The sequence below is a fragment of the Dermatophagoides farinae genome, chromosome 4, assembly GCF_024713945.1.
Source record: "Dermatophagoides farinae isolate YC_2012a chromosome 4, ASM2471394v1, whole genome shotgun sequence".
In the NCBI taxonomy this organism is placed as follows: Eukaryota; Metazoa; Arthropoda; class Arachnida; order Sarcoptiformes; family Pyroglyphidae; genus Dermatophagoides; species Dermatophagoides farinae.
In genome coordinates this window covers 6,693,370-6,719,473 of record NC_134680.1, presented here as the reverse complement: position 1 = coordinate 6,719,473, position 26,104 = coordinate 6,693,370, and the positions used below count along the sequence as shown (strand labels likewise).

The following is a 26,104-nucleotide window of genomic DNA, read 5'->3' as shown; positions in this document are numbered from 1 at the left end:
TCTTCTTTTATTATGAAGAAAAGTTTCTGAAATGTTTTTTTTTTGTATCGTGTATCGTTTTTTTTCTTCTTTCGTTTTCGTTTCTTTATCATCATCATCATCATCATCGTCGTCGTCGTCGTCGATCCATTGATGATGATAATTGATTGATTGTGTGAACCGTAAGAAGGTAATGGCAGAAGCTGTTGCAAAATATTTTTCCGTGTGTGGATGTTATTCATTTTTTTTTTTTTGTTGGTGGGCCTGTCATTCATTCATTCACTATCTCTCAATATTTAATCAATTACGAAATTTATTTTTTTTGCGTTTGTGAACAAAATCAATTTGATGATGATGGTGATGCAACAAACATTACTGAAAATCCTTGATTATCGTGTGTTTGGATCACTTTCATCGATTGATTGATTGATTTTTTTTCGAATTTTACTTTTTTTTAATTATTATTTTTTTGTTCAAATTTTGTTCGATTTTGATTTCAAGTTTTTTTTATGGTTCAGGAATGGGGCAAACATTTGATTTTCAAGCAAAAAAAAAAAAAAAACAAAAAACAATACAGCAGCTGTAACAACAACAAAATTCTTATTTACAATAAGCAATGATGATGATGATGATTAACAAATGAACATGGGGCCATACAAATATACCATAATGGTTGATTGATTAGTCCATATCTGGTTGTCCTTCATACAATGATAATGACAATAGATTCCGTTGTACTAATGTTGAATTCCAAAATGAAATTGTCTGCCGATATGATCCATATGATGTGGATGATGATTCATCTATCCATGTATTACATTGTGGATCAAATCTCTATAAAAATGATGAGGAAAAGTGAAAACGAAACAAGAAAAATTTGGATTATTTTTTGAAACAATTTTTCGCTCGATTCATCATCACGTAAAGCCATTTTGTACACAAACAATTTACACAGAAACAGCGATTGAATGAGAAGTGAGAATGGAAAATGGAAAAAAAGTCAAATGAAAAATCCGAGAAAACAAAATTCGATACAAAATTAGATTGCCACATTCATCCATATTGTGTATCTAAGTATTATCGATTCGTTTTCATTTTCGATTTGAATCAGGATTGATTGCACTCGATCTCTGATGATGGTTTATTTGTGTGCTTTTACTGTTTTTGTGTTTTTGTTGCTTTCAAAACAAAAAAAAAATTCCAATTCTGAATTTTTTTTTTCGTTTTATTTTCCTTTATTATTTTGACTGGGAAACAAGAATGTTCATACACACATCTCTGTAATGTCGTTGTATAAGTGATTTTTCGGTAAATTCTGTACAAACAACAAGCTACTATTTATTTGTTGAGGGAAAATTCCGTCATTCTGTCATTTTTAATATTGTATCGTGATACATAAAGATATGATTATTTTCGTTGCTGTTCTTGTTGATACACTTTTTCGGCAAAGCGAAAAAAAAATCTTATTAAATCTATCGATCTATCCATCTATATTTATTCATTTTTGTGATTCGTTTGTCATATAATATTAATAGAAGAGAGAACAAAAATATTAGAAATGACTAACAACCAACCAATCGACGATCAACAAACAAAAGAATTTTTGCAATTGCAATAATTCGATTGAATGAATGGAAAAATGAATCCAAAACAACTAAAACTATGAATTGTGTTGTCGTTTTGGATTGGCAACAAAAAAAAAATTGGTTCTTTTCTGTGGCTTTTTTTTCATTCTGTTGATTATTAACACTCATTTCTGTCGTTGTGTTGTTGTAATTCGTCAAAATGAAAAAAAAAATTATTAATAGCCGAGAGAGAAAGCCATCAAATTCTTAGGTTTTGAGTGTTATTCCAATATCGAAATGAAAATTGGATGCAAAAATGATAATATTAACAGCAGCCACATCAATCGATATTGATATGATAATGGTAGTGCACTCATCTTTCAATTGGAAAAATATTCTTGTAGATTCCATCACCAAAACATTAATAAATTTTTCTATTCTGTTCAAAAGGATTCCTGTATTTGTTTGGGCAATGTTGTCCTGACAACTTGAGAAAATGAAAAGAAAATATTCACTCTAGAAACACCATCATCATCATCATCATCATCAGTAATAATAATAATAATAATCATAGCACAACAGAATATTTTGTTATTCAGAATTTTCACGCTTTCCATTTGAATAAAATTCTTTATTCTTTTTTTTCTTTTCAATGCTTTTATTCACACTATTGTTGTTTGTTTGTTTGGTTCATTCAATATTTATTTTGTTCAAAAAAAAAAGCGGAAAAAAATTCTTGGGAAAAATTGAAAAAAAAATTTTCGTAAATTTTTGAATGGCTTTTTCCCGAAAAGAAGAGAAAATCTTCTTTAATTCTGTTAATGTTTTGAAATGAGAAAAACACAACCAGCACCCTCTACATACCTTATTGAATTCACGAAATAATTCAATTTCATGATGAAACCATTCAGATCCAAGATATTGTAAGGAATTCTCTATGAATAACTCCTCTGTAAATGGATGGACGTTGGCTGACGATTGATTATTATTATCAGATTCAATGACAAAACCATTATGATTATGATTATGACTACGGCTATTTCCACCACCATGATCATTATTGAATTGATCTGTCGAAATTGGCTGTATGCTTTCATATTGAAATCGACCTATATCAATCAAATATCACCAACGGTTGGTGTCATTTCATTTCGATTCGATTCATCATCATTTTTTTTCACTTACTTTCTAATTCGATGCTATTTTTCCATGCCAAACTCGTTGCCATTAATTCAACATTGGTTTTAATATCGAAATTAATTTTCAATTGTTTTTTAGCGTGATTTAAATGTTGATCTGGTTGTTGTTGTTGATTACGATGATGATTAATGGTGTTTGGATCGATCAATTTCTTCAATGTAATCAATATATTAACATTCATCATTTTTGTATAAACTAATTGATGAGGATAACGTTTTGACCACAATATTATTGTCGGAATGTTCAACTTAATTTGTATGATATCTACGTGTTTTGTTCGATTCGTCAATTCTGTAATGTTCCAATAACCTAATAACATTGTTTCTGCATTGTAAACATTATCAAATTCCATTCGTAATTGCTGTTGATGAGCGAATGCGGTTTGATAAACATTCAAATGTCCTAATGTTAAACGTGTATTACTCGACGTTGATGGTGATGATGATGATGATGATGATGATAGATTTATATCGATTGAATATTTTGTATAAATAATTGACAATGATTGATTAGCCGATAAAGGTTTAGGTGTTGAAATTGATTTTTTGACAATCATATCGATCATATCATTGCCAATTTTTTGTACATAATCACATTTAACATCATTCGATTCGCTAATACAAAAATCAAAACTGGCTGAATCATAATTTTGTTTTGATTCATATTCACGAATATATTGGTGTGATTTTTTATTCGTTTTTCTTTGAAAATATTCTACTATTAAATGATGTACACAGTTATTACTGGAATTTCTAGAATTCAAATGAATTAATTGGGGAATCGATTCGGTAACAGTAACACTTTTTCACTTACCGTAAATTTTGAGCAAGAATTTCATCCAGCTGATTGAAATCATATTTTGGCCAACGTTTTTTCTCTGGTCTTTGTTGTTGTTCGTTGTAGAAAATTCTGTCTACATTATTAATTAATAATTGAACAATTTCTTGTCGTATCTGACATGATGATGATGATGATGATCCATGAGAATGTGAATTTTCAAACATTTCCATCAGATATTTTTGCACTTGTAACCTGTTGATTGATTCACGATATGCATGTATTATACCTATAGTTGTAAATGTCATTGTCGTTGACGAGGGTGATGATGAATGATTCATCATTAATTTTCTATGGACGGATTCAATGGCCGTATAATTATTCAGATTGCCCAACATTTTCACTAGATCGACAATATAAAGCTGCTGCTGCTGTGGAACATTCATTGATCCATTTGAAATCATCAGAATTTCATCGATACGTTTCAGGATGAAAACACTGAGCATTTCATTCAATTTAATTAGCTGTTCATTTCGGGCTAACAATGTTAACGATTGTAAAAGTGATACTGAAACAGGTGTGGCCATTTGTTGTTGATGACGATATAATTCATGTAAAAGATTTTCGATAAACCAACGTGATGGTCGATTTGTATTTGGCAATAATCTTGTTACAAATTGACCAATTTTTCTCTGTGGTAGTTGTTGACCATTTTGGATTGCTGATGAATTTTGATTTACAGCAACGGGTTGATTTGAATTTTGTAATGCATATAACAGGTCACGTTGTGCTGTTTTCGATGAACATTTCAACAACAACATGATGAATGCTTGACAATTTTCATTCGAAACAATTTGTCCGAGATTCACGCCACAAATTAATTGTATATTATGTGCCGTACCAATACGACGTATATCGCCGATAATAGAATCATATGAACGAATCGTATGATTCAATTGTTGTTCCAATGTAATCAATGTAAGTAATAAATCATGTTCTGTATTTGATACATTAATCGATCGATCGATTGATTGATTGATTTGTCAATTTAGTAATTTAAAAATGAAAATCTCTTACCTTGGCTATTCATTCGGCTTGTAGCTGCTTCATATAAAGTGGTGTAATAACGATATTCATTTTTACCCAATTTACTACGCATTTTCCATAATAATTTTGTGTATTTTTCCATCAAAATTGATTCATCTGTAACGGGTTGATTTGTACGAAAAAAAATCCAAAATCTAAACAAAAAAAAAATTCGAAACTTACGTTCATTTTGCTGGGCAACAAGTGTCTCTTGTTTGGTGTTTTCTAGAAAATGTTCATTCAGCAATTTAACCGTATCATCATGTTTACCATGTATGAATGGTATCATCTAGTTTCAAATTAATTCAAATTAAATCAAATCAAATCGATAATTATTGAGCCGAATTGATCGTACACACACACTCATACATTTACCTTTAGATTATAATACAATTGACCATCCATATATGGCCAAAGTTCATTTTGATGATTAAATTTTATTGTATAATTTCCAGCTGAATCGATGATGGCCGATTGGTGACGATCAAATAGAATTGTTTGATCGGAATCAATCATGGTGATCGGTGGTGAATCATTATCATCATCATCATCATCAAGCTCATTTTTGTTAATATCAGTGAAATTTTTGATATGTTTTTCCATTTTGACTATTTTGGCATTCTTCGATATGTTTGATTTACGGTAATAATAAACTTGTTGATGATGTGGACCGAACCGATTTGTTTCCATCACATTGGTTCCTGTGGTGGCAGTCATATTATTCTGCAGCAAACTAAGTAGATATTTTTTCCAATTTTTTATGTACAAATTTGTATCTTGTTTCAAAAACCGTATCTCTACAATTGATCCATTCGTTAGTTGTATGAACCAGAATGGTAAAGAAATTTTCGAAAATGGATTTATGCTGCTGCTGCCCCTTATACTACTACTACTACTAGTACTGCAATCAATACATCCTTGTTCATTATCATCGGAAATTGTGGCAGCAGAAGCAGAATTTTTCCCAAATTTATAAAGAAAATATTTATTTTTCACCGTTGTGGACGATAAACCACCGACAACAGCAGCAGCAGCAGCAGCAGTATTATCTTCCCAATATTTATCATTATTATAATGGCACTTTCTATTCGTTGTGGTGGCTTCCATTTCATTTTCCATCGATAAGATCATATCATCATCGAATGATGTATCACGTGATGTTTTTGTTGTTTTAATTTTTGGCTGTTTACCATTATCATTATCATCATAATAATCTTCATCCTGTGTAAGAATACGGCGAAAATCTTGCCATAAATTCCTGATATAACGATAAAGGCTACGTTTTGATCGTTTTGTTTTACGATAATCACGACGATGATGATTATTGTTGTTGATTTTTTTAATCGAAATCCAATCATCATCATCATTGTCAATGTCATCGATAATATTTTCATTATCATCATATATGGATGAATACGATGGATCAAGATGAAAATCACTGATGATTGCAAGAAATTTCTGTCCATTCAGATGATTATTCATTGGCTGCTGATTCCATTGTAATCGATTCAAACATTTCATAACAATTGTTGATCTTATATACTGGCGCTGCTGTTGTTGTTGTTCCGGTTGTTGTTTTGGTTGTGGATCAATGCTGTTTATTAATGATGATGATTTCCATTCAATCTGTGTTCGGATTGAATATTTTCTTATCGTTCCATGCTAGTATAAAAAAAATCAATGAAAACAGAATAAAAAAAAATTAGAATTAGAATCAAGCAGCGATCCAGAATTGGTCCAACAACATTAATTAGGGTAATTTGTATATATATTGAGATAAGTCAATTACAAGAATGATGATGATGATAATTATGTTCCAAAACAGCAAACTTTTTAACAACCAAAAAAAAAAAAATTCGTGCCAAGAATTTTTTTTTGTTTTGTTTTCCACTCGATAATCATATAATATCCGTTGTACGGGTAATAATGATAATGAAAATGACTGAGGATGATGTCGATGTTTTTGTTCATTTATTGAATGAGTGGAAAAAAAGTTAATTCATTAAAGTAAATTTCTTTTTGTTGTTGTTGTTGTTGTTGTTTTTTTCTGTCTTTTTTTTTCACTGCTAAATTGATGTGTAAACTGGAACAAAAAAAAAAAAAAAAATTTCCATTTTGTCCCTATAATTATGGCCGACCGTAGTCAATTGTTCTACGTAGATTATATGTTGGATGTTTTACTTGCGCTAGTCAGATTTATTCGGACAAAAAAAAAAAAAAAATTTTTTCTCGTTTATAAAGTTGTCTGAAATAAAATTTATGTAATTTTGTTGTTGTTGTTGTTGAAATCTAATCTTTTCGGTCCACTTGGATCCATCGTTGTTTTTTTATGGATCATAACAGGGGCTCATTTTAAATTCAAAACTCGAAAAAAATACACCCACGAAAAAAAAACTTGAAAAAGGAAAAATTTCTCCTATTTTTTGTTGTTGTTTGTTGTCAAGAAACTTTTTTCTCGTACAACCGTACGATCGTGACAATAATTTTTTTTTTGTTTTGTCTTTTTCTTTTTGCAGTTTTCATCGATCGATACCGATTTTTATATCACAAACATACACACATTTTAGCCCTAGTGTTGTGTTTTGTTGTGCTGGTCACTGGTAAAAAAAACAAACAAACAAACAAAATGGAATCACCACCGGAACATTAAAAATAGAAATAAAACAAACTTTGTCGAGATGATGAACAATACATAAAGAGAGTGAGTGAGAGAGAGAGAGAGAGTTTATCATGTGACAAGTTTATATATTTTATTTTTCACTCTCTCTCTTTTTTTTGTTTGTGTAACAATTTTCTAAAAGATCAAAAAAAAAAATGTACACTGAAAATCCAGTGTAAAGAATAGAGGGAAAAAATTGAAATTTTTTTGACGCCAAAATGTCCGGAAAAAGTGCAAAAAAAAATTGATATGATGATTATATATCGACAACGATTACGGCCAAAATGAAAAAACATTGTGTTCAAACAAACAATGCAAACGAACCACTTTTGTTTACAAGTGAATGAAAAAAATATTGATTGAATCGTGTGGATCGAAAAGATCAAACCACACACATAACACACACACACACCGATAGGACAATTTTGTGTTGAAAAAAATGTCAACTTTTGTTTTGTTTGTGTGAACGAAAAAAAAAACATTGACCGAGAACATTATGACCGGGGAAAAAAATATTGATTTTTATATATCCATTGTCCATTGTTGCCGATAATTTTTTTTTATGAAAACAAAATGCCCATAACATGATAATAATGACATGAGAAATGAAAATTTCGAGTTTGTTTTAAAGTGTGTTTTAAAAAGTTTTTTTTTTTGATCAAAAATTCATTCACTTCATTTTCGGGAATTTTCTCTCGAAAAGAATCGAAAAACTAAACAACAAACACTTATATTGCATGCACACACACACACAGTGTTGCTGTGAATCCCATCGGATAGATCAGTTTTTTTTCCACTGTTTGATAGATTGGTCCCTAAAGTTTGTATGACAACTACGAAAAACGATGATAATAACAACACGAACCTTTCATACATAGATTTATTCATACATACATTTTTGATATGGATATTTTCAGGTAATAATCAATATTATTTTGTCCATTTATTTATTGAATCATTGTGTATAACAAGAAAACAACAACAAAAAATTTTTCTTTTTTCTTTTCTTTTGGTTTGGTTTGGATTCTGAAACTTGGAATGGAAAAAAGAAAAAAAAATTCAAAACCATTTGTCATCGGCCATCGGTATCATTGACCAATCGATCGATGTTTGTTTGGCACGACGATGAATGTTTTCTGCATATATTCCACACACACACACAGAAATGGTAATGATATTCTATTTTTTTTGACAAAAAAAAAATCCGTTGACAACCACGACGATGACGACATCCTCTCCATCATCATCGTTCATCATTCATTTATTAGATTTTTTTTTCATTATTTTTGTTTGCTTTCAAAAAAAAAATTTCCATTTCTTTTGTTGTTGTTCGGGGAAAATTTTCCGGAAATTGAATCTCATCATTTATCAATTAATCGTAGAATGGTGAAGAACAAAAAAAAGCTAATCTGAAATAAAATGGAAAATTTTTTTTCACTTCTCTTCTCTTTGCGATAGAATTTCAAAATACTCTCGAGAATTGTCCAAAATGAAACTGAAACATTTTCTTTGATTTTTACAATTAAGATTTTTGTCAAAGTAGAAATAACAACAGAAAAAATGCCTGAAAAAAAAATCGAAGAATCAAAATATAATCAGCATCAGCAGCAACTGCGACAACGTAAGCAAAAATGGAAAAATGTCAAAAAAATAAAACATTTGACATCTTGAAATAAATATTCTGTGTATGGTGTGTGTTACATTGAATGTCATTCTTGCTAAAAATGTGTGACACCATCATCATCATCATTATTATTATTACACAAAGAATTATAATGGGCACAGGTTCTGTCTGAAAATAGGGGAGACTGCCACCACCACCATCAGGATTCTTTTTGTCATTTCCACAAAATAATTTTTGACATTTCTCTCCATTTTTTGTGTGGTTGCAAATTTCATATTCACGTTGATTGTAATATTTTTTTATTTCATTTTTTTTCGAGCCACCTACCAACAATGATCGAAACAATTATAATTTTTGTCTTGTCCACCACCGCCACCAACACTATACATTCCCACATCATCATTTACCGTTTGGTCAGTGTCATCATTATCATTATGAACAAGTGAATTTCATGATTCTCAGGTAAACATTATTACCACCACCACAACACACACCAACAGCAACAGCAACTCCAATCAAAAGTGAAAAAAAATGAATGAATATATGGGAAAACGGTATTTTTAATGATTCCTGGAACCCACTCACTACTACCATAGTGGGTAAAAATCATTATTTCGTTAATGTTTCGTTCATGGCTAGTGTCCGGTTTCATTTTCTCATTCATTTATTGTTGTTTTGGATCTTGAATTCTCATCATCATCATCATCCATTTTTTTTCTGTTAATTTACTATAATATAAACTTTCTCTATGAAATCTAAATGAAATGAGAAGAAAAAAATGAAAATAAAACTTTTATTCTTTCTCATTTCTTACTAACTATAACTAACGATGATTATTATTGCTGCTGCTTATCTCATATTTAATGTGTGTGTGTGTGTGTGTATGTAGTGGGTTCTTGAAAACTTTTTTTTTCATTGAAAGAATTTATGGAAAATTTCCCATCATTTGTTGATTGATCATATATTTGTATACATTGTTGTTTTTCTGGTGAATTCTCGTTTCCACGCACACACACACACGAATCATATGAATAATTTTTTTCTTTTCTGGTCATTGATGATGATTATGATGATCACCATTATTATAATTTTTATACATTTAATTTGATTATCATATACGAATAAATAATTAGACGACCGAATAAATTATTATCAGTGTGTGTGTGTGATAGATAAAAATTCCATCATCATCATTATCGTTATTTTTTTCAGTGAAAAAAATAAAATTTCTGTACATTGAAACTTTTTCCTGAAAGTTTTGTTTTTTTTCCTCGTTATTTTTTTCCACTCATTAACCATGGTAGCAGTATTTCGATTTAATTTTTCTTTCTGATTAATAATTATTATACAGAGATTCTGTAACAGCCACTACAATTATGGCATTGTTGATAATCGATAATCATCCATTCGATTATTATCACCATCACCATCATTATTCTTTGTTTTAATTGAATTATTTTTCATTTCACGAATAATAAATTCTAATCAATATGGTTATTCTGTTTTGTTTGTCAAAATTATTGATTGACAAATTATAGTAATTATATTAATCAATCAGTGGAACAAATCAAATCATTGATAATCGATAATAAAAATGTTTCAATTCGTTTTGTGAATTGCTTAATTACATACTTTGAACGACAACTGTGATGGTTGTAATGATGACAACACCAACATTTTCATTATTTTCATTCAGTAATTTTTAACCAAACACACACTTTTAACCCGAAAAAAACGATGATAAAGACGTTTTTTACTTTTTTTTTCTCTTTATCTTTTCACAACTCCCAAAAATTCCCAGTGATCATCATCATTATCATGATGATGTTTAGAATGGAGAGACAGGGTGAAAAATAAAAATTGTTATCCCGTGTGTCTGTGTCTAATGGTCCATATCGTAGCCAAATAACCGCGATTGGCTCGGTTCTTTTTTTTTTGCACATTCATTGGTTTTTTTAGTTCTGGTTTAGTTTCAATATCAATTTTTGATTTTTTTTTTTTGGCAACGATAACTTTTTTTTCGGGAAAACGGGAAACCAAAAAAATAAAATTGTTTTTTTTTGTACTCATGGCCTACCTCACAGGCAAAACGATGATTATCATCATCATCATCGTCGTCGCTGATACTGCCAAGGTCAATGTTATTAGTTTCCGTCGTCGTCGTCGTCGACATTGTCGTTTTCTTATGATTTTTATTCATCTCCATTGTTGATGATGAAACTTTTTTGTCATCGATGAAACTTTGATTCATCATCAATGATGATGATTCGAGAATATTTGATTTTTGATCCATTATCATTGATGATGATGATGATGGAATTGGATCATCATCATGGGTCGCCGTATAATTGTTGTTGTGGAAATCTGCTACTTGTACTGCTTTTGAAATATTCAATTTATTATTGGCATCTGCTTTCAACAACAACGTTTTTGTTATTGTCGTTGATGACGATGGAACAGATGTTGTCATCATCATTGTTGTTGTCGTCGTCGTCGAAGTCATATTAATAATGGCTGATTGATCATCATGATTCTGTTTATTGAATTTATTAATATTTTGTTCATCGGAATTCACCACCATCTTTGTTGTATTGGATTTTTTAACATTTTCATCACAACAATTTTTTACAGTAAAATTATTATTATTTTCTAATAAAAAATATTCAAAATTATCATTTTTGCTGCTATTTGTTTGATTAATCGATAATGATGATGATAATAAATTATTATCAATTTGGCTGGTGGTGGTGGTAGTAGTTTCATTGAAATCAGTAGTTTCTAACGTTTTTGTTGTCGACGCTATTTCAGTATGATTTTCAATCAAATTTTCATTAAATAAGGCTCGTTGTTGTTTTTCGTTTTGATAATTTATTTCTGTTTTCAAATTATTTTTTCGGTCACCATTACTACTACTACTACTACCACCACTGACAATGACCAAGTTGTTGTCATTATCATTAATAGTAGTAGAATTGGACGACATTTTTGTTGTTGTTGTTGTTGTCAACATTGTCGTAGTTGTTGTTGTTGTAATAGCCGCAGATAAAACAATATTTAATGGACAAATAGTATACAGAATAATTAGTATTATCATTATCTGATAACATAAATTCATGATGGTCATTTTGTTTTTGGTTCTGTTGTTTTGATGATTGCAAAAATTACTAGTCTTTATGATTTTACCACTGCTACTACTACTACGGCTATTATTATTATTATTGAAAAAACTTTGGTCACATTTTATCATTTTCAAATCATCATCATCATTATCTAGTGGCCATCTATGTTTTGTGTGAATTTCGTTGACAATGTTTTTGTTGTCGTTGTTGTTTTCGTTGTTGTTGTACATGATTATGCCATGAAAATGGTGGAATCGATTTTCAAGTTGCTGTTGTTGTTGCAAAATGTTTTTTATTGTTTCAAAAATCATCATTTCATTCTGTTTGTTCTGTGCATCAGTTTATTATATTCAAAAATATTTTTTATTTTTCTTGGTGTAAATTAGATTAGATCAATCAAACAACAACAATGTTGACTGACTGAAATTTATTTATTCAAAATGAATAAAAAAAAACACCAAATGAAATTGTTTTTCGTTGATTTTCAATCCTTTTTTTTGATAAAATTTGATTCAAAAACAAAACAAAAGAGTAGAAAAACGAGAGAAATTACATTGTTTGAACACACAACACTTGAAAACAAACAAACAAAAACAAACACGCACCAACACTCTATTGGTTGATCAAATATAATTGAATCACATTCATTCTCACTTTTTTTTATTGTTCTTGTGCTTGTTGTATACAACAATCTTCATTTCCCCCAAGAAATAAATTCTATGATGATGATGATGCAATCATTGGCAGCACAAAACAGCAGCCAGACTAGACTAGATATATAGAAACACCAACAAGATGTTATCTGCCCTAATAAATTCTTGTTTTTTTTGTCATTGTTGATTCATGAATGAATGAATGAATTGGTGGATGACAACGAAACAGAATAAATCTGAATTTGAATGATGAGAAGGCAAGAAAAATACTGATGATGATGATGATGATGATGAAAATTCAAAGTGTGTAAAGAAAAGAAAAAGAAATTTTGAGATTCTGGAACAGCAGAAAAGAACAGAATAAATCAAATGGATTCAGATTTTCGTAGCGTTGCCGTAAGTGTTTTTGATTGTTGAATGTTCAATTTTTTTTAACAACAAAAAAAAAAACGAATTTCTGATTATGATTCACACAGAAAAAAATTCCGGAATTTTGGTTCAATGATCAACCGGAAAACAAAACAAAGCAACGATGGAATGAATGAGAAGAAGAAAAAAAAAATGAAAACGATCAAATCAAATCAGAAAGCAAAAAAAAGAATTGTTTGCATTTTGTTTTCCGTTTTTTTTTTGCTTTCGTTTCATATATCATGCGGTAATCCAGAAATCCCGCCGTTTTTCTTCTTCGAGTTAGTTAGTTGATTGGTTTGTTTCGTTTAGTTCGATATGATGGTAGCTCAGTTCGATTCGAATGCCGAATTACGAATGCAATCTATTGCAAATATTTTCCATTCTTTTTATATGCCACTGAAACCAGAGAATCGTCGCGTTTCATGTTTTTTTTTCGTCGCTCATGCGCATCACAAATCTCTCATGAGATTATTTTTTTCCCTGTTGTTGGAAGTTGGCCATGTATTTTGAAATTCTTGAGTTTTTTTCACTATTTTTTTTCTCTTTCTTTGGATCCCATCATAATAATAATTTGTCCAAGTGACAAAATCAAACCAGAAAAAAATTCTGCTATGGAAATTGGAAATATCAAATTCCACACCATTATTAACAACAGCAGCAACAAAAGCATTCTCATTATTAATTTGTTTAATTAGAAAACAAAGAAAAATATCTTTGGTTCTTGTGTTTTGGAATTTTTTTTTCATATACAGAATCTGGTAATGAAAAAATGAAAATTCATCATCGTCGTTTTTCATGTCTATGGCAATTATTATTCATTCATTTGTTGATGTTACATGATTATGATGGCTAGATTCTCAATCCTTTTTTTTTCTCTCTCTCTCTCTGTTTCTCTCTCTTTCATGAAACATGAAACACAAATAATCAAAGACAAGCACAAAACCACACGTCACGTGAATGTCATGAAATGATAATAATATTTTGTTTGTGTGTGTGGGCCTCAACGAGTTTTTGACAATTTTTTTTTTTATTATTCCTGTTTTTTCTGGTGTTGGTGATGACAATGGTTTTGGTGACAATCATTTTTATGCATAGTCATCATCATCATCATCAACATATGACTTGCATACCAAAGATTCTTTTTTTTCTGGTCGATTGTTTGTGTTAACTAGATTCTGTTTTTATTTTCTGCTTTGTTTTTGGCCAATTTGTTTGCTTTTGTTAATCATTGTCTTGATTGGTGTTGGTTAGAATTCCTGTGTGCATATGTGTATGTGTTTTGTTTGTCATTTGGAAAAAAAAAATTTTTTTTTCACACAAAAATTTTGCATTCTATGAATTGTAATTTCCGTTTTTATTTTTGCAATTTTAATGGTTTTGATAATTTTTTTTCAGTTTTTCGTTTTCATTCTCATTGAATCCCGTGTGTGTGTGTATACCTACTGACGGACATCCGGATTTTTTTTTGATTCTAATTTTTTTTCCTCGTTTCGCAACCGAGGATAAATGGCCGTGATTCGGCCATTTGGATTTTTTTTAATGTGACAAATAAAAACCGAAAAACAAGTAATTTACATGATAATGATGTGTAATATTCTAGGCTAGAATTTTGATTTTTTTGGCTGAAAATCAAAAAACAACAACAAAAGATACCATAGAAATTCTTGGTGATAATTATCGCCAGACGAATTATTCCATTGTTTTTCACACATTCACTATTTATCATGTTACGGTATTTTTTTTTTCTTCGTTAAACTTTAACATTTCAGAAACATATTCTTGTGGATTTCCTTTGAAGTTTAAAGTTTGAAAATAAAAAAAAAATTCAGCATACACACATGCACACACACACACACATTCCTTGTTCCAGGTTTCATGTCAATAAAAGTATCAGAATAAGAAAAAATTTTACTACTTTCAAATAATTCTGGAATATGAAGAAATGGTGTTTATTTTTGGGTTTCATTGTTGTTGTGAAGAATTTCATTTTCTGCACACACAAACACACACACACACAAACACATCAAAAGAAAGATCAGAATTTTGTGATGTTTTTCTGGGACCGACAAAAATGAGAACGAAAAAAAAAGAAAAATTCTATACAGGTTCTGTATATATATGCAGAATTTGCCAACAAAAAGTGTTAACAACAACAACAACAACATGTTACACACAAACACACAATATCATGACCCGAAATAAAATATGCATAAAAGAAGTATTTGCATTCTCTATTTCCACTTTGTGTGTGTGTGTGTAAATGAATGAAATTTCAATTTTCAAATGAATGGAAAAACTTTTTTTCTCCATTCATCGTTATATAAGCACTATTTTATTATTCGGTTTCATTTTCTTCACTATTTATTCTGCAAACAACAACAACACACACACACACACACGGAATGAAGAAAAAAAAACTTGAATAAACATTGGCCATATGATTTCATTCATTTGATTCTTTCATCGTGATTGTTTTTTCGTTTTAGTTGATCACCATTATTGATGATGATGATGATGGTCGATTTGGGATTTTTTTCTTTACAATTTTTCGTTTTCATTGTTGTTGTTGTTGTTGTTGTGATATGGATCATCATCATCTTGTTGTTGTTGTTCAATCCGATTTACACAATGTTTTCCTTTTCTCTTTTGTCATTGGTTGTGAGATGATAAACTTTTTTTTTCCGTAAAAAAAATGATCTTGATACTCACATGATGATCATTATTTTGATTATCGATCCATAGATTTTTTTTAGAAAGAAAAAAAAACTTTGATATTTTTTTTAAACTATACCATTATTTGTATGTAAAAAAATATGTAATGTTAATTTACATCAAACAACAAGAATCAACGAAAACATCATCAATATCCATTGTCAATTTTTTTTATCTCATTCCTGATCCATCTGAATCGATTGCAAAGAAGCAAAAAAAAAAAAATCTTTCCAGAACTAGGCCAACCAACCAACCAACATCAGCGACAACATGGACCGAGTTTTTTTTCATATTACCAATGAAATAAAAAAGTCAAGGATCAGAAAAAAAAATTGCAGAATGAATATATGGAAAAAACAAATGGCCAAAATCAAATGGACAGAAAAAAATGCAAGGGCAAATCCCAGAAACATACAACGATGATGATCATGATGATGAAGATTATCATGGCCCCTGAAATATGAGCTTTACTGTAATGCATTTTCTCATTATTTTCATTTTTTTTTCATCATCATCATCAACGAATATGAACCAACCAATATATGACGATAATAATTTTGTCATTCATTTCATTCCACATTTTTTTTCATATGTTATTTTCATCATCATCTTTGTTGTTTGTCGTTGTTGTTGATTATCATCATCATCATACGGTAGTTTTTTTTTGATATTTAAGAATTATTCTTTATTGTCGTCTCCGTCATCGTGAATAGTGAATAAGACGACAACAACAACAACAACAACAATAAACGACGACGACGACAATAAAAAAAAACTATAGCTTTTTGTTGTCGAACATTTATCATCAAAATATTCGTACACATGCGAAAACATGAAAAAAAACCTGAATAAATAAATGAAAAAAAAATCAACAGCAATGATCATTACAACAACGATATATATTGCACCACAACAACATCCATACATATTTTTATCATTGAACACAATGGTCATGTACATAGATAATCATTGAAATGGTATAATGAAAATTTTTCAAAATTATTTTTATTATATCGACGACGACGATGAATATCAATCGATCTGATATTTTGATCATTTCTGATCTGTATATTTTATTATATTTTCCGCATAACAAAACATAAGTAAACTAAAACGATAATAAAGGAATTTTTCGTGATGGAGAGAACAATAACAATAAAAAAAAATGTGAATGCCTGACTTTTTTTTTGATTCCAGGAACATTTTTTTTTTTTGACTACCGAAAAATGTAATTTTCGTTTCATTTCCAACAAACATTATGATGATATTCTTGCTTGTTTTATCGAATATAAATGGATTCTTATTATTTTCATTTCTTATTATTATCATTATTGCAATGGCAAAAAAAATAAAATCGAATCAAAGATGAAAATCAACAACGACAACGATGACGAAAAAAATGGACATCAAAACAAATAATAAGAATCGATATCGATTTTTTTTGTCAACATAACATATATGATTATTATCAATAATTTTATTACCCACACACACACACAAATAGTTTCCATTACATTTATTACTTCTGTGAATACTTACAAAAAACTGAATATTCTTGGAAACAATCCAGCGTTGTTTATGTAATTTCATTGTTTTTTTCTCTTCGTCATAAAATAAAATCTTGGCCATTTGATATTGTCGTTGTTGTTGCTAAGCCTACTTTTTTTGTGAATTTTAAAAGATTTTTTTTTGCATTTTTGAAAAAATTTCAAATCTTTAGACAATCCATTTACATCACCATTTTTATCTGATTTTATCATGCACGAAAGAAAAAAAGAAAAGAAAATGCAATCGGTATATGCACGCACATAACATGTCAGCCAGTCAAACAAAAAAAAATTGAGATAATTTCATCTGGATCTAATTTTCAATCCAATCGGATCAAAATTCTGACATACCAGTAATCATTATTATACACACACACACAATAATCGACAACTAAGTGACTGACTGACATTTTCCATACACACACACACACCAATCAATTTAACAGAAATCCGTGTGTGTGTGTGTGTTTCTATCGATTCTTTTCTCAATTCTAATATCGAGATATAATAATAATAAGATTCTCATCTCATTTTCTCATCATCATTCTCATCATCATGTTGAAGAGATTCTTCAATTCTTTTCTTGTAATTTGAATATCGATTCCATGAATACTTTTCAACACTATTTGTGTTTAGCTGCTGTTTTGTATTATATACAAGTGGCGCTATTTAATTTAAATCAATTTTATCAAACTTATCAAACACACACACACACGCGAAGAAATAAACAAAAACATACGAGCCAGAAAAACAATTTTCCATTCTTTGTCCTATTTGGTGATAAACAACATTTCAATCATCAAAATCTTCAAGTGGTTTTTCATTCTTTTCGATTTTTTTTACATCCAAACCAAATTGAATATACAAAAGTGATGAGTGATTTATTCAATCAAAATGAACGCCTGTGTGTGTGTGATTATCATTTTAATTGATTTTTGTTCTCCCATTTCACCACTTCTTTTTGTTGTTGAAATCCCTTTATTTCTCATCCATTCACGGTTAAAATTGTTTTTTGCAATTGATGATTGAAAATCGAAAAAAAATAGAAATCAATTTCATTCTAAATCGAACCAATAAAAAAAACTCAGCTAAATTCAGTGTCAAATCCAGTTTATACACACACACACACACAAAATACCACCTTCTAATCGATAAACGAAAACTTTGCGAAAACATGCCAACCACTATTGACACGCCCTCTGCTCTATTTATTTATCATTATCATATGTATGTGATGAATAATTTATTCATAATGTTTTTTCTAACCATTTCACTCATATATTCAAATAAACAAATGAAAAAAATGCCAATTTTTTTCCATTTCGAAAATAAAAACAAAAAAAAACAAACACAATCATTTGTAATTCATATTTTCATCATTTTACCATGATACACACATATATACTGGTGGAAGGACATTTTTCTCTTGTCTTTTTTTTCACAGGTTTCTCCTTTTTTCTTTCTCTATCTCCGTAATTCTGGAATTCTGGTCGTATCACCATCATCTCGTTTTTTTTGTTGTTGCAAAATTCATGATGATGATGATCAGTATATTTTTCTTTTTTATATTCTTATAAATATTAATGTTTAATTGCTTTTCTCTTGTTTTCAAGCGTTGCTAGTGTGGTGTTGTGTTGGTCAATTCATTTTTCCATTGTCATGTTGTTGTGGTTTCTTTTTTCTTTGTTTGGTCCAAAAAAAAAATGAGACCAGAAAAAAGTTTCATCACCATCATTGCATTAGATATTTTTCTCTGCCTTTGATCTAGATATGATATGATTCTTCGTTTTTTTTGCTGTGTTTGTTTCTCTCATCTAATCTATTTCTCATAGTGTGTTGTTGGTGATAATGATTTGCAGTAGTAGCACCAAGCGAAAAAAAAATTCTGGAAATTGTCGCCTTTAAGATGATGATGATGATGAAAATGGTGAATCCTTTTTTTGTTGATTTTCTCTGTGTGTATACGTTTCCATAGAATATTCTTTCTTTTTCACACCAAAAAGATTATGATGATTACGATTCACTTCTACTACGGCGATGATGATGGATCACATTTTTTTCCCAAAAGTATATTTTTGTCGAACTCATTTTCCATTCTTTATTTTTTCTTGCCATCACAAATTTCATATTCATTTTCACGAAATTATTATTTCATAATCATTTCGAACATCATCATCTGCTTACTCATACACGATGAATTTAATTTATCGATTTTTTTTTCTTCTTTTCATTTCATAAAGCTGAAATTTTATTCCATGAAATAAAAGAATTTCAGTTCTAAATTTGATTTCCTTTATTTTATTTTATGCCGTCAGTTTTTAAAGTGCACATGTGTGTGTGTGCCTGTTAATTCTGAAGAGTTAATCACATTTAAATTATCATTTTGTAGTGTAGGAAAAATTCTTCTGTTTTTCTTCAACACTTTTTGGTCAATGTTTGTTTGTTTGTTTGTTGGTACGTGTGTGCTGTTCAAACGAATTGAAAAATATTTGGATCCTCAGGAATTTTTCAAGTCTTTTGCAAGCATCTCATCATCATTTTTGATTTTTGGTTTGTTCAAGAATCGATTCGATTCGATTGAATTGCAAAAGCAGTAACAGCAGCAACCTCAGACACGTATTTAGTCAATTTCTGTGGCAAAAAAAAAACAGAGAAATATGCTAAGTGGATAGATGTGTGATGTCGGGGTGTTTTTTGTTTTGTTTTCTTTTTCTTTTTCTTTGATTTTCGTGTTTTGAATACGAAAATATTGAATATTTCTCTTTTGATCGACGACAAATTTTTCTTCTTTTGGATTTTGTTTTTTTCCTGGTTACCAAAATTATCGCCATGTGAATACAATTGAAATGAAAACTTTTTCGAAAGTTTCAGTCAATTTAATTTTTTTTTTGGAGAACGACAGTGGAAAAAATTTGTCTTTCATTTTTGTTTTTTCCCATTCGTTTTTCGGATTAAAACAATGAGAATTATCGTAATTGTGAATATTCACAAATGTTCTGTCGGTATACCGAGAAATGTGTGTGACATTCTCGTACACCCGGGACCCGAAAAACAAACGAAAAAAAATGCCGACATTCATACACACACACACACGATAATGATAATTTGCCAAAGTCTATCTCTCTTTTTTTTCAAATGAGTTTATAATATTCATACGACACAAACATACACAGAGATAGAAAGGATTTACCCAAAAAAAATAAAAATAAACGACAAACACACACTGAATGATGTGGAACCAAACCAAACAAAACAAAACAAAACAAAAAAAAACTAACCGACCGACCGACAAGGCCTAGCCAGTGATTTGAATTCTTCTTTCACTTTTTTTTTTGTTCCTTTCATTTCACATTTCAGTCGATTTGATTCGATTCAATTCATTCAGTCGTCGTCGTCGTCGTATTTTAGTTTTTTTTTATTCTTGAGAGAGTGAAAAAAATCTACGCACATAATAACAAATGACACCATTAACGCGAAAAGTTTTTTTATTTTTATTTTTTTTTCTTCATTGTTTTCACTCTCATTCACTTTTTCTACTCGTGCGTTCCTGTAAAAAATCAGTCTCTTTATTCTAATTTCTTTTATTTTACCATTTCTTTCAGTTTTGATATGAAATGGAATGGAAATAACTTTGTTGTTTTCATTGTTGTTGTTGTTGTTGTTGTTGTTCTAGGCCACATTAAACGGTTTTTTTCTTCTTCTTAAAGTGACTGTTTTATTATCTTAGAGTAAAGCGAGAAAATTAAATGCAGAATTTATGCAAATAATAACGATGATGATGATGATGGTGGTGGTGGTGGTGGTGGTGGTGGAAAAAAAGTAAATTTTCTTTCGTTTTTTTTTTGTTATAATTACTAAAAGTCTATGGATTTATAATTGAAACAAATCACACATTATTCAAGTGTCATATAGAATTTATTTCTCGTGGAACAAAAAACCGAATGGGTTTATGAAGAAAAATTTTTCCGGAATAATACTTTCCCAGAAGTTTTCTCATGTAATTCAAAATTTTATCAATTTTTTTCCAGTGCTTAATAAAAAAAAGTCAAAGTTTATTTTGTCTGTTTTTTTTTCGTTTGAATTTTTTTTTGTTCAAGAAGAAAAAAAAAAAAAATGAAAAATTGATCCAAATCAAGTGTGTAGCTGAGAAAAAAGCTCCAGTCAATTGTTGTTGTTGTTGTTGTTTTAGGTCTTGATCTGTTTAAAATTGTTGTTGTCAAATTTTTCTGGCAACATTTTTTTTTTGGCTTAAAAAATAACAAATTCAAACCACCAGAAAGAGAGATGGTTGTTGTTGCTATTATCTTCTTTATCATTTTTCAAACACGAACAGCATCAGCATCAGCAGCAGCAGTACAATTATTTGGTGACCATGATTGGCGATAATCCTTGCCCAATTTCCAAGACAATGGTTTCGGTTTCCAACTATCCATCATCCATTTATCACAGATAGGATTAAAGAACTTGTACATTACACACACACACACACAGTTCAGTTCGTTATAATAACATATTTTTTTCGGTTTTTCGTTTCGTTTCGTTTCGTCGTACAGACAGGAAAAAAAATCCGAAAAAAATGAAATAAAATAAAAAAATGACAAGAACAAAATAAGTTAAAAAAATCTTCTTCAAAAGAAAACTGAAGTGAAAAACTGTGTTTCATTTTTTTTCTTTTGTTTCCAGTTTTTGTTGTTGAAAAAAAAGAAACCGAAATTACCTCATAGATAAATTTGACATTAACATTCAATGGTCTGGCATCCGTTTTGGCTCCTAAACAATCGTCAGCAAAATCGACCAATGAATTCACATCAAAATCGACTATTTGAAAAAGAAAAGAGCGAAATAAATCAAGAATTCTAATAATGTGGCTATTTGTGACCATATAATAAATGAAAAATACAAACCATTCAATGCCATTTCAGTATTAATGACCATAAAATTAGCTTTAGTAATCAATGAATATTCCATACGAGAAATTTGTTTCAATTGTAATTTATCGGCCATAGCACGTTTTAAAATTTCCGTGTTTGTTGGTTGATTTTCACAATTCAAAAATGGTAAATCTAATTTCAATGTTAATTTATAACGCATTGCCAGTTCGATTTTGGTGTTGAACCAAATCTTATCCAAATACAGTGGTAATAATCCCGAATGGCTGAAATGTTTATTACGTATATCACAAATGTTTAGATTTTCATATTCTGCACCCATTAGATTCAATGTCAATTGTACAGCATCATTATTGTTGGCTGTATCTTTTTTTCTACGTATATCCATTCTACCGGACATAAAATCAAAATTAAACAAACGTGCAGCAGTATAAAATCTGGTTTCAATTTCTTTTTCATCATTTTCCAATGTTTTTGTTATGATACTACGATTAAAATGTGCACCAATATAATCAGATCCAAATGTTTTATGTTCATAGCATTCTTGATGATGATTTGCTTGTACATCATTTTCATTTTCATTATCATTGATAATAACTTTACCGCTATCAATTTCATTATCTTCATCATTCGATTTAATCAATTCTTGTATTTTTTTCCATTTCATCCAATTTGATGATGATTCAGGTTGATATTGACGACAAATGACATTATTTTCATTGGAATTTGATTGATTTGGCTGCGTCTGTGGCTGTTGATCATTAGTTTCACGTTTTGATCGTTGTTGTTGTTGTTGTTGTTGTTGTCGTTCTAGAGAAAGAAATAGAGAAACAATTATCAATCTGCAACACACTGGTAATGCAATCATTGTTAAACAAACAAACCAAAGTGTTTGACAATTTTGTCACCATAATTAATTATTGTTGTGGATAATGATGGATCATCTGCTGTTTCTGTTTTAGAAGGACAAAAAAAAATGAATAAAAATCTGGTCTGTTTTCTGTGTTTAATATTTTCTTACCTGATTCTGTCGCCATTCCATTTATTGAACGACGATTTCTTTGTTTCCGTTGTTGTTTGGTATCATCATCAGTATTTAGTTTCTAGAATCCAGACACAATAAAATGATGTTGATGATGATGATGATGAATGGAAAACATATGTGATGAAAACAACAACATAGACACACACACACAATGTGATAAGAAGAATCCAGGGCCAGGTTAGAATGTACATTTGATGTGCGGGGAGAAATTTGTTGGTTATCACATCACCCACGCCATGTGTGTTTATGTGTGTGTGGTTCATTAATTTCAGAAAGAAAAACGTCCACATCAGACCGAATAAAAATCCGGAATCACAAACAACAACGACAATGAAACACACGAATAATGTCACAAGACACATAAACACACATTTTTAGCAATCGTAAGCAAAAAAAAAAAAAAAAAAAAGAGGAATGAATGAATGAAACAAAAATAAATCAAAATTAATGTCTTTTCTTTTTTTTTCTTTGGGTTAAGAATCACGAATGAAACAGAAACAAAAATCAGAATATTCTCCAAACATTACTAACCACCATTGAATATTGCATATTTAAATCCAGATGTTCACGTAAAAATCTATCAATAACATGTTCATCGATTGTTTTTTGTGTTGAACGTTTTGTACGATCATTATTTTTCATCGTCCATTCTGTCGTTGATGATGATGTCGGTATAAAACCTTGAAAATATCCACCTAAGAGAAAAAAATTTCCAGAAACATTTCCGAAGTGAAAAAAAAAATTTCCGACTTACCTGATGCAACAACCATATTGCCACGAATAAGTTGTACTTCTTGTACATTAAAATCCAGATTTTTCATAATCGATTCTGATGATTTCAAATCTTCTGAACGAAATCCTGGTCCTTGTTGCTGCTGCTGTTGTCTTCGTTTAATGATAATATCATCTGTTTTAAATTGTCTTATCACTGAAACAATATGTTCAGATTCATGATCATCTCGGAATGATGACGATGATGATCGTTTTGAAAGTCGCTGCCGTTGTTGTTCTACGGATGACCGATTCAAATAGTTTTGTGGTTCACTGTTATTGCCGCCGGACATTTCTTCATTATCAAATTCCATTTGATAATTACAATAATGTAAACCTAAATCACTTTCTTCAACGGTACGTTTTTTACGTTCATCTAGCTGTGTGGCGAATGAACGTGCAATAAACTTTTTAAATTGTCTAACATTTGGATCCTGATCCTCGTCGGATAATCGTATGTTTTGTATGGATCCATCCGATAATTGTATAAAACGAAATGGTCTACCATACATTTCGCTATAATTTTCTGTAAATTGTTCCAAATTCACTGGTTCATCATCATTATTTGATCTATGAACCATTGGATTTTGTCGTTTACGATGTCGACTTGATGATGTGGTGGTGGTGGTAGTAGTACTAGTAGTGGTTGTTGGTTTTTTTGCATCAACATTATCATCAGCATCACATTTGAAAATATTTTTTACTGGTACTGGTGTTTGTTGTTTTTGACGTTTTTTTGACATTAATGATTGCATAAAGCCAAATAATTTCCTCAATAAATCCATGAACCAATCGGCGAAATTTTTACTGAATTCACTGAAAAATCCATTTACAGCACCAATCTTTAAATTTGGTATTTTTGTTTCATTTTTATTATCGGTCATCATCATTTTATCTAAATTTTTCAATGTTTGAAACAATGACGCCATCTGCAGTGATGTTTGCCCACTATTTTGGGAATTATTTTGTTGATTTTTTATACGAATTGGTTGCATTTTACTGATCATAACTTCAAATATTTGTCCCGGTTTCAAGTGGCCATCAGTACGATTTAACCAATTGATTTTTTGTAAACATTTCAATTCTAAACCGGTTTTTATTTGAATTTGTTGTCGATGATCACCATCATCTTCATTGGCAAAAAGGCTACTTTGTGTTGCCATTACATAATTGTATTTATCACCAACCTAAATTTATTGATCCATCGATTGATTGAAAAACAATAGAATGAATTAGAATAATCAAATGGCGAGTAGTAGTGGAAATTTTTTTTGTTCTGTTTTTCATTTACTTTACAATTGATGGTGGAATAAAGATGATCACTATCATCATCATCATCAACATTTGATTCTTCATTAAAATCTTCATCAGATGATCGTTGTTGATCTGAAATGATTGAACAATGTATGGATGAAATCCATAAAAAAATGAACAATAATATGATCCATTTGAAATTTGATCGATTGATTATCATCATGATTGAATTGTTTTTTTTTTTTTTGAACGAAAAAAAAAATCACACGCACACACACACACACTCGCAGACAGACACACATCAACTGATGTTTTTTTTTCCACTGGGATTTTTTTTCCAATTCAACAACCAAACAAAAAATAAAATGAAATGAAATAAACCAAACCCTTTTACAGTATTTATACACACAACACACTCATCAGTACCATTATCATCACTACAAATTATATGATTATGAAATGTAAAACTTTACATTTCATAACATAAAATTTATTCATCATTCATCAAGTGTTGATTATGATCATTTTGTTTTTTTTTTTGGCTTTCGGTTTCATTCGTGATTCAGATTGTTGCATCCTGAATAATAATGATGATGACGATGACAAAGATGATTATATGTGATGGTTGGTTGATTATGTTATGGCTAAATAAATAAACACTGGAATTCATCAATCATTGACAAAAACGGATGAATCATTCAAAATGATGCCATTCACTTTTTGTTTTTAAATCATCATCATCATTATCATATGCATGAATTTTTATAAAATGTTGCCAACAACAACAACAACAACAACAAACCAATGAGACAA

At 29.9% G+C, this 26,104-nt stretch overlaps 2 protein-coding genes across 2 annotated transcripts; both read right to left on the bottom strand.

The window, feature by feature from the left end:
* Window positions 1-291: 291 nt before the first annotated feature.
* LOC124491029 (uncharacterized) lies at window positions 292-13,435 on the bottom strand. The gene is made up of 8 exons (XM_075730674.1): window positions 10,968-13,435; window positions 4,983-6,269; window positions 4,791-4,896; window positions 4,599-4,724; window positions 3,558-4,518; window positions 2,730-3,496; window positions 2,409-2,653; window positions 292-813 (listed from the first exon to the last, which is right to left on the bottom strand). The coding sequence occupies exons 1-8, from the start codon at window positions 12,321-12,323 to the stop codon at window positions 661-663; spliced, it is 5,001 nt and encodes a 1,666-aa protein (XP_075586789.1). The 5' UTR covers window positions 12,324-13,435; the 3' UTR covers window positions 292-660.
* Window positions 13,436-21,204: 7,769 nt separating this feature from the next.
* Window positions 21,205-25,663, bottom strand: LOC124491122 (uncharacterized). The gene is made up of 8 exons (XM_047053735.2): window positions 25,329-25,663; window positions 24,021-25,224; window positions 23,798-23,961; window positions 23,243-23,324; window positions 23,106-23,174; window positions 22,237-23,031; window positions 22,050-22,150; window positions 21,205-21,795 (listed from the first exon to the last, which is right to left on the bottom strand). Exons 1-8 carry the CDS (start codon window positions 25,512-25,514, stop codon window positions 21,652-21,654), a joined length of 2,745 nt encoding a protein of 914 aa, XP_046909691.2. The 5' UTR covers window positions 25,515-25,663; the 3' UTR covers window positions 21,205-21,651.
* Between the last annotated feature and the right edge of the window lie 441 nt (window positions 25,664-26,104).